Raw genomic sequence first — 11,060 nt, forward strand, 5'->3', positions numbered from 1 at the left:
CATATACATATTACTTTTAAAACCAATTACAGTATTCATCTTTTTATTTTATTATTTTTCTTTCATAAACTTACTTCAAATATATGTAACAATATGTATACATATTTTAACCTTTTTGTTATTTACACTAATTTATACAATTTAATTAGTGACTTGTCCATTAACTCAGTATATCAATTTAGTTGATAACCGGTTTCTTGTTCTAATATTAATAACACTACCTCACATCTTCTTTTTCACTTTTGCTATCTCATTTTTAAAATAATTATATTATATATCAAGTACATATTTAATAAAAAATAATATATATATTGCTTATACACATCTTAAATGTATTGTTTCTGGTATAATGAATGATTTTGTTTAAATACCGCACCAATACTCTATTAATTTGAACTTTTATCAGTATAAAATGATGAAAACAAACATGAACATCAAACACAAATCAATTGTACTGCAACATCGATTTATATACTCTTTTTATAGGAAACTTGTTATAAAATGTATTATATATAGTATATAGTATACAATGAATAATAATGTTTAAATACTTCACTAGCACTCTATTTAGTTCCTGGTTCGTTTCTGTACCCAAAAAAAATATTAAAAATCCCTGGTCAATGATTAAAGAAAAAGGAAAAAGAAAAAAAGTCCCCACAAATACAAATCAATTGAATTGCATGATCTTTGGAGCAAACCTCAGCAATCTATCTAAAGCATGAGGCGTGAATTTTCTTGCAAACAAGTGACAAACATTGGTGGTCTCCCCATTGTACTGACATGTTCTCCCATGCCTCAGCCTCTTCAAAAAATCAAGAGTTACATCGTTTCTCAGAAACCTGGCTGGATGGGGCCCACCCTTAGACCAATCAACCCATGTCAAAGTTCTGTTTGAGTTATTCTCCCAAAACTTGATGCTAACAAACGTTGGCAAGTAGTGTTCATCACCATAACATCCTCTCCTGCAATACTTTTTGAACAAAGGGAAGTAGTGTTGGTCAGAGACTATCTCAATGGCAAGGGCACGGTCTAGTTGGAACCATTGTGACCCTTTTCTCCACTGAGAAAGCATAACAAGTGGCCTCATTCTGGGGTTGTACCTGCCTCTCCCCACTGCACCTGGCATGTCATAGGCTTCCACAAAGGTTTTGGTTGAGTTCATGAGGTGGTTGTAGATGGTTGAGAAATTGAACAAAGGAATGCATGACTCTGAGAGAAGAACAAAACGTTGGTTGGAGAAGTCAAGAAGTGCATTGGCCAGTAAGCGTCTCTCTGCCCCTACAATGTTGAAGTCACCCCATCTTACCTCCTGCATCATCATGTTATCAGCAGAAATTAGATAAGTATTCTAACACTCTGTTTATAAAAAATAAAATAAAAAAGAGCGAAAGTGCAATGAAACAGACTTAAAAATAAAAGTTATTTGATAAGAGGGAAATAAGAGAAAAGTAGAAGTTTTTTTTAATAGATAATTTTGTTTTCAAATAAATATATTATTTTTAAAAGATAAACAAATAAATATATTTTTTTATAAATAATTTTATTTACATATAATAAATATTTTTTATTATAGATATATTATTATATATATATATATATAATATTCATAAATAAATTTATTTTAAAATATAAATGAAAATTGGTTTTATTATTATATTTATTTATATAGTGTTATTATTTTTATTTTATTATATATATATATATAACATATTCATTCCTTTTATTTTAAATATAATAAATAAAATTATACTTATTATTTATTATTATTAGTCTTTTTATTTATTTCTTATTCTTTTTTTTTTCACCAACTTCCCTACATTCCCCTCATTTTAGAGGAGAAATATTTTGGTATGGGTCCCACAATAATATTCTCACACTTCCCTCAATTATCCTTTACCAAACAACTCTCATTCTTTAATTTTCACACACTTATTTTCTCTTTTGTACTCTTATCTTTTCCTCCTCATTTCCCAACATACCCTAAAATCTTAGAATGTCTTGGATAAAAAGTGTTTTATGCACAAATAAATATATCTATAAATACTTATAAGAAAAAAGAAAAAGAAAATAAAATTAACTACTCCATAAATTGTATAAGTTAATTTATTAAAATTCTCATTAATTTTTTCAAAAAATATTACAGTAACACAAGGCCAAAATTAGCTTATGACAAAAAAAAATCTCCCAATTTTCATCTCTTACACGCGCTTCTAGATAAGTTCATCTAGTTAGGTCCTAAATGTGTAGTTGGGTCAATGGGGAAGTGTTTTTCTTGGGTTTTGGATAGACACTATCTCCATTTCCAACAACAGGCTAATGTGCGTAGTTTGAGGCCCACATTAATGTCTGTTGAAAAATATAATAAGAATTTAATTTTAATGCACTTTTGCTTGTAAAAGAATTTACCCCATAATTCAATCAGAAGTCATTGTTAGAATAATTAACCGTAGTTATCGTAAAAATCAATAAATTTATAGTGTATATATATAGTTTATGAATAGATCATAACAATATACATTTATCATTTACATTATAATTCATAAAATAAAACGGTAAGAAATTTGATGTGCAGCTTGATCAGATTATCTGTTGCATATGTGAGAGACGGTATGAAGAAAGGAATTATGAAAAGTTTGATGAGGACGTTTAAAAGTTTGCAAATGAAGAAGAATGGAATTTTCTGAGGTGCAAAAGGAGTGGAATCAAAGAAAAGTATTGACGGTTTAATTTTAACATTGAAACTTCGGAAGCAACCAACAATAACAAGGAAAAAAACTGGACATTCCAGTATTCCACAGCTGTTCATGTTATTTTTAGCTCATTCGGTTGTAAATTATAGAATTTATAGTCATCTGGAAAATGGAAAATCTCACTTTAAGGTATACGTGAATTCAAATCCTTTCCCAAAAGAAGACAAATGGATGACCAAATGACCAATTATTGCACTGGGAATATCATAAAATTTTCTCATTCAGAATATATAGATGACTTCAAAAGCCATATTATTTATATCAAGTATAGTCTATAGCTGGTATATGACGATTTGATCTTTTATCAAAGCCTCCATTTACAAGATATCCTTCATTGCTGACCATGAATTAATGACTTTAAATTAAGGTTTATTACGTTTCATAGAACTCATAATTAATAATGTGTTCAACTCTTATCGTAAGAAATTCCCATATAATGAATATTCAGGTTCATGCAGAAAGGGGAAGTTAGAAGTTTTTCTTTCTCTAAAAAAATATACAGTAGCAGGTTTAATTAGACTCCTTAAAGAACTTGTTCAGAGGTAGTGAAGAGAATAAGTGTGTGATCATTCAGCTTTAACAAAATTTAATTCTATCTCTCTCTTATGTCCTACACAACCTTCTTTAACCCTCATCAATTAGTTAAAAATATCTTGCAATAAAAAATAAACCCAGTAAATATCATAGCAAATATTTGTATTTTTTTTTTCTCTTGAAGACCTACGGTCGAGTCAAAAAGACACATGCTACAGATATGAAAACGTTTAATAAGGCGTTTATTGAGGGGCACTCGTGTTTGCCATCATATAATCAAAACTGGTTTCTTGTGCCGTCTCATGAAAGCCATGGAATACCAAAAGACTAATCTAATTGGAAAATATTGCGCTAATGGGGGAAAGAATCTCTTAGTTTTGGGGCAAAGTCAATCACAATTCTTGCACTTTGAGTACGTAAGCAGAAAACACAAGTCAATTATTTTTTTTAAACTCCAACAGATTTGATCATCACATGGAAAAACTAGAATTTTGGTTCTCTTAATGAAATGAAAAATTGGTGATCACATGAAATGCAACATAGCCAATTAGGAAAAAGTAGCACACACTAACCTTGCTGGGGATTCTGCGGCCATGAAACACAGAAGTTTGAGGCACTGTGTCATTGAAAGAAGGATGTGAATGGACATAGATAGAATAGAAGCCTTGATTTCCTTTGAAGAATCTCTCCCACAAGGGACCCAAAAACAAAGGCCCTTTTGCCAAAAACATAAATGCAACCTTTGGGGTGTGTTTCGAAGGTAGTTCCTTGATCCTAGGAACCATGGAAGCTCTCCAAAGCAACTCTTCCTCTGTCATATCATGCATAGCCTTGGTTGGCATAAGGAAACCCCTTAGCCCATTTCGTGTGAAGTTGGAGGGTTTGGTGTGATTGTTTGACGATGAGATGATGATGGGAGGAGGAGAGAGGGATGGGAGGAAGAGTTGGTGGAATTGAAAGTTGAGGGAGATGTGTTTGAGAGAGAAAGTGAGGGTGAGTCCAATGAGCAAACCAGAGATAAAAAGAAGAAGATGAGAGAAGAAGTTGAACGTATTATGTGATTGAACAGCCAAGAGTCTGGATGCAAGGGGGCGTTCTTGCAAAGTATTCTTCATGCTGCTCATGTTTGATGATGACCAACCAGGAGCTAAGTCCTGGATTCAGCTACTTATATTCATTGCCAAAATTCCTCCATCACTTGGAGCTTGGTCAATATTGGTATATAATACAAATTTAATTTCGTAACATACATTTAACACCCATTAGGCATTACTGCATTAGTAAATCAATATTACATATAATTTAATTTTAAAATAACATAAATAATATATAAAATTGGTAAAAAAAATTAAAAGAAAATCCTAAAAAAGTTCTCGTTTACATTATCACTAAATTATTATTATGTACAAAAAGTTTGTAAATTTTTTAATAATTATTTTATAATCTAAACATAAGATGATTTTTAATTAATTAGTGATCTAAAAAGTGCATAAAAATTAAACTATACAATCAAATAATACCATATGTCATATTAAACTTTGACACCAAATCTTGTTCATCTATTTTTTTTATTTAACTAAAATGTCCATATCAATCTCATATCTTTTATTTAATTCATCACTACAATCGTGATCACTGCAGACATAATTGTAAAGTTAATACAAGAAGGTATACAATTTTTTTTTATAAAAAAAGTAAGATTATTTCATAAAATCTAAGCTGTGAAAATTAAATTATTTTAATAATTAATTATTGTTGTAATCAATTATAATCAAAATTAAATTTTATTAGATAAGTTGGCAAAAAAATAATTTTAAGATGTATAAGTTCATTTTGATACAATAAAAAAATAATTTTTATGTAATAAAGAGGTATATTAAATTAAAATTTTATAAAAAAAATTTAATAATACAAAAAAAAATCTTGTGGATTTAAAAAAATCTTTGTAAAAATTTAATGACTTTTAATTTTTTTTTGAAAGATTTTGTGAAAATGTAATGACTTTTAAAATTTATTTTTTAAAAAATTTAATCAAGATTTTGTAATATGAATTTTAATTAACTTGTATATTGAAAATTTATAAGATTTGAAAGAATTTTATTATATTTCAAAAAATAATATAGATTTTTTTAAAAAAATACTATTAATTAAAAAATAACACAAATAACAAGATTTAAATAAAATAAAATAAAACTAATAAATTTTTCAATTTTTTAATAAACAATTAATTTTAATTTCAATTTCAATATACCCTGAATTATCTTTATAAAAAAAACGGTTGAAGTCAATCATGAGTTTCAAATTTTTAACTTCATAAAAAATTTATATTTCAGAAAAAAAATCTACGAATTTAAATTTTTGTCCCAATTTTTTTATAAAAAAACAGTTGAAATAAGATATTATAATTTCTCCTAAACACTCTTTATATAAAAAGAAAATATGGGATTTTCTACATTGGTTGAACAACGAAAAGCTTTTCCCAAATCCGTTGCAAATTAAAATCTTCACCAAAATAACGTAAAAATGTAAGCACTACAAGAAATTCGTATTTCGAATATATATTGACAACCTTGACTCTATCGAAAATATGAATACTATTGACGACAGCTTTAGCCATCGCAAGGGTGGATTCTACAAAATTGACTAAACGGATGCTTTTCTGTCAAATTTTATTTTATTTTTTGTCTTTTATGCAATAATTTAGGTGCTGAATTACGGATAGCTAAATCATAAATACTTTATCGCTATTTCAAATAAATATAAGTAAAATATAATAATTAGTAATTGATTTAATAATTAGTAAAAATAAATAAGTGAAATTTAATAAACGTAATAAATATAAAAATAGTAATAAATTAATACTTATAAAAATTAATAAGTAGAATTTAATAATTAGTAATGTTGCGAGTTGCATCAATTGTCTCGTGACGGAGGCTAAGTGGGTCAAGTCACTGTCGAATCATGGCGCTTGGGCTGCTGCGCTCTTAAGTAAAAAGAGTTGCGCCCTGACTATAAGCTATAGTTTTTGGCCTAGTGGTAAGCGCTCGATCCAACAAGTAACATTATAAATATAGTAATTAGATAAGAAAGTAGTGATAGATATTAGCAGCTATACCTAAAATGGCGCAGGAATTGAGCATGAAAAACCATTTAATAGTAGTAGATAGATACTACACCATCACCATGGATTAAAACAGTTTTTGAATGAGCTGAACAAGGGTGAGCCTGTTACGTGCTCTTTCTAGGAGGTGTAAATGTTTGACCACGAGTAACAAGTCTTATCAAGATTCCATTTCAAAAGGATCTTTACACCTCTTCGTTTTACTATCACTTTCTCTTAATTTAGCAGACCAGTGATGATAAATTGGCTATTGCATTGCAAAATTTTTTGAATCCTTGATCCATATTTTGTCGGCTATAGCGGCTGCTATGGTGTACCCTACATGTTTACAAAAATACTGCAAAGTTTAACTTTTGAGTTAATACCAAATTATTGGCTTTCCGCCATTTTCCCCAATCCACAATCCAACGCTGTTGCACACACGTTACTCCTATTTTAAATACCAAGAGCAAATATGTTGCTATAATAACCTATATCTTTAACCTTTATATGACCACAAAAATCACTTCATTTGGAAGTATATTCAAGAATCTCATCCACTCCTCAATGACTTTGATGTTATTAGGATCTCTCTCCTTTTTTTTTTTTTTATGTTTAACCAACATCAACAATATTTAAACAACTCTTGAACTTAAATACATCCAACAAAAAAAAAAATTGCATCATACATATTATTGGAGATTGTTATTGACTAATCAAGAAAAAACAACTTTCACCTTATAAATTAATTATTGATTTTGAAGTTAAGTTCTTGTTTACTATTAAGGTTATTATTAAATTATATTTTATTATGTTCAATTATCTAATCTTCACACTTAAGATATTCAATTTTTAATATAAATATTGAAGATTTCATATAATCTAATAATATGATCGAATTAGTATATGTAAATAAGAAGAAAAAAAATATTATTATACAAATCAGTTTTATGAAATTAAATTAAATCTAAACTCTTATTCCTTCATCCATACAATATCTTGTTGATACATCATCACAAAACAAACTGATATCGACCATTATTCTCACTATTAAATACAAAATCTATTTTATGGGACAGATATACATTCACGGATATTTCAAGAATCAAATACTTTCATTCTCACAAGGAAGAAGGATGTAGAATAACAGCACCAGTTAATCATAGCTTGCTTTAACTAACATCAGTGAGACGGTGATTGTACTTGCCTATATTATTTGCCGGCATCGGCAAACCGAACACATTTGATCCATATTTATCACTATGCAAATGTACATCAGCAGAAAACAAGTCTTTCTGTATTATATGATAATTTCTTGCTGAAATTATTCTGTATTCTCCGTATAGAAGTGCTGCATTTTACAGCAAGTGATAATTTCTTGCATTATTATTTTGCATTCCGGTACAAAAGAAGCCACAATATTGTTTTAAGAACTACCCAGACAATGAGAACGTAAAAGAGTGTGATTTTAGCAAAAATTTGGTGACCTGATAATGTAATTGATGGTGGAAAAGACAGGTTGACACCTAACAATGTTTTTGTCCAAGAGTCTTGATTAAATTACAAACATAATTTTCACTTTCCAATGCAAAACATCAAGTAGCATTTGATGCGTTGTTGTTCTGGTTTATTCTATTTTTAAATCATACCAAACATATAATAGAACTCATGTTACATTTCATTCTAACATGTCTGCTACAAGCTACCCAATAAATCCAAATATAAATGTTTATTATCTAAAAAAATGCACATTTCATAACCATGAATAATACAACGAAGCCGCAAGCAAAATCCCACAACACTGGACTAAGAATGTTTGAATTTTGACGAAAGACAACTAAAAAATGCATCAACATTATAATCGGCCCAACTGAATCATTTCCATACTAGAGGTACAAAAGTGATTATTATTTTAGATCTGTGATTGAAAAAATGAAACAAAAGCAAAACAGGGAAACAGCAAAAGGAAGCTCCATGTTTAGTAAACCAGTCAACAGAAGTTTGCTTGTCTATAAACATGGTGAATTTGGACGTCCCAATCATAAACAAGATGTGCTTAATTTTGGTGATGAGACCATGATAAGGATTATTAGTAGGGCAAAAAACCTAATGTCAGTGGTATTAATGCAATGGTGGCATCAATGATGATATCACAGACATATAAGATTACCATGAATGAGCATAATATAATAGCAACAAAGTCATGGATTCACCAGGGAGCATATGTAGAAATTAAAAAAAAAAAAAAAGTGAGGACCAGAACTTTAGATTTTCCTGATTATGAATAAAAACTAAATTTACAAAGATAATCAACATATGGATAAGAAATTAAAAAGATATATTAATCCACTGCAAGCCGATAGGAATAACAAAGGTATAAGTAAAAGGAAAATAAATATACAAAAAAAAAAAAGGCGATGCATGGGATCATGTCCAAGAGAGAGAAATCTAGTAACTAACTGTTGAGTTGGCATTGAGTGGGATCAGAAAGAGGTTCGGTGGTAGTGAGCATATCACCTGTTTAGGAGAGAGAGGAGGGTAGGCTGGGACTTTCGGAAGAGACTGGTCATTCTCTAATTGCCTAGAATATTTAGTTTCCTTTCTTTTTCTGCATTCATCTTTCATCTTTTCCATACTCTATCTTTTACTACATTGATAGTTGATACAATTTTGAGAATAATACATACTACACTTTACTTCATTTCCTTTCTTCTCATTTCTCTGGTACCTGCCCCAAGCACTAAAATTTTTTGCTAATTCAAGATATGGGCCATCTACAGGGTATGGAAGTGGTAGTGACGTTGAGTTAGTGGCGGATGGATTTAACATCCAGGCCATAACAGATTGTCACTACTATACTAAAATTGTCATATGATATCTCCATAGACATGACAACCTCCATTTTGCCAGTTCAAGAATTAGGATGTTGGTTTTGTAAGCCTCAAAAGTCTTCTTGGAGGAGTGAACTGCTAGCACTCAGAAAAATAACCAGAGATTTATTATTCAAAACATTGACAAAGAAAGACCATGTTTCTGGTTTGGGTTATTGGAGTCTCTCCATTTAGGCATTAACGCAAAGGGTCATTTATTGTGTTTATTAAATTATCATAGCAAAACTGGGTAGACCGATTGGACAACAGATTATCAGACGTGTATGTCAAATGGCAATGAACTTGAGTTTCATATAATATATATAACTACCACCTTCGCTCATATATATATATATATATATATATATATATATATATAAGGGTTATAATTACGCCGATGTAACTTTTACTAAGTATTATACTGCTCAATAATTTTATATTAATTGTGAATTTTGTAAATCTAGCCGTTAGATTGAAAGTTCATGTCACTTTATACGTGTATATCAAATTTGGTTAAAATTGAACAACAACTTAAAGGTAATCAAAGTGTTCATATTTTAGTGTATTTTGAAATGAATATATTACATTAATTTTGTTTTTATAAAAATGAAGTATCAAATCATCTTGGATTAATATAAAATTTTGTATATATGATCTAAGAGATTTGATCTTTCAATCTAACGGTTGGATTTACAAAATTCACATTTAATATAAAGTTATTGAGCGGTCTAATACTTAGTAAAAGTTACACCGGTATAATTATAACCCCTCATATATATATATATATATGAAACTCAATTATCTAATTCATCAAAATTAAGAAAAATAGTTAATTTAATCGATAACAATAAATTTACTTTTTATATTTTTTTTTGTAAAATTACTCTTATACTATTTTTTCCTAATTAATACTCATATCTTTTAACTAATTAGAGTGCATGTCTTATATTATTTTTCTTTTCTAATTAATACTTATTTTTCTCCTAATCAATTAGAGTGCATGTACTTTAAAAAAATTTACAATTAATGCATTTTACCAAATTACAATCAAAAGAAGGATAAACAATCAAACTACAATACAGGCTTAATCATTTTCTGTAGAACTGCTACATTAAAAAAAAATACACAAAGGAAACCATACATTTCATAATAGCAGAGAACTAACATACCAAAAGAAATGGAGAACTTAACTTGATGCTTCACTCTACCCAGCAGCTATCTAGGACAAGCAAGCCAAAAAACCTTGTAGAACAGAAATATTTAAAATATCAAATGAACTCTTAAAATAGAAATCAACAAAATCATAGAATATGAAAACCTAGAACAGATTTCACATGAGTGTCTCAATTAATATGCTAGAGTTTGTGAAACCACAAGATTGTGAAGACAATAAAAAATAAAAACCATAGCCATGGGCAAATTGAGATGCAAGCCGTTCAAATAGGAGAGACAACAGGGTGTTTTTAATGGAATTTCTTTTTTTTTTTTTTTTGGTATTGCTAAATACCCAAAACAGGGAGTTTTTAATGGAAAGGATTTTGAATCCTCTTTAAAATTACATTTCTCCCCTAATACACCTTATCCTGACACAGTATGAATGTTTGTAATATTTATTATATAAAGTTAAACTTGTACATCATCTCATCTCTTTCATCTTTCTAATGGTTGCCTCTTCTATCTTTCAATATTTAGACTGCTTGATAATAAATTTCCGAAGGATTTGAAATACTTTGCCAGCTGTAATTTTTTTTTTTTTACAGGATTTGAAATACTTCGCCAAATGCCACAATAATGACAATATACATT

General features: G+C 29.1%; 1 protein-coding gene across 1 annotated transcript; it reads right to left on the minus strand.

Annotated features, from left to right (window-relative positions):
• Positions 1-477: 477 nt before the first annotated feature.
• On the minus strand, positions 478-4,857 carry LOC109804353 (glycosyltransferase BC10). The gene is made up of 2 exons (XM_020366170.3): positions 3,857-4,857; positions 478-1,309 (listed from the first exon to the last, which is right to left on the minus strand). The coding sequence occupies exons 1-2, from the start codon at positions 4,406-4,408 to the stop codon at positions 668-670; spliced, it is 1,194 nt and encodes a 397-aa protein (XP_020221759.1). The 5' UTR covers positions 4,409-4,857; the 3' UTR covers positions 478-667.
• Between the last annotated feature and the right edge of the window lie 6,203 nt (positions 4,858-11,060).

Source organism: Cajanus cajan, chromosome 2 (genome assembly GCF_000230855.2).
Source record: "Cajanus cajan strain Asha chromosome 2, NIPB_CcT2T_4, whole genome shotgun sequence".
Classification (NCBI taxonomy): Eukaryota; Viridiplantae; Streptophyta; class Magnoliopsida; order Fabales; family Fabaceae; genus Cajanus; species Cajanus cajan.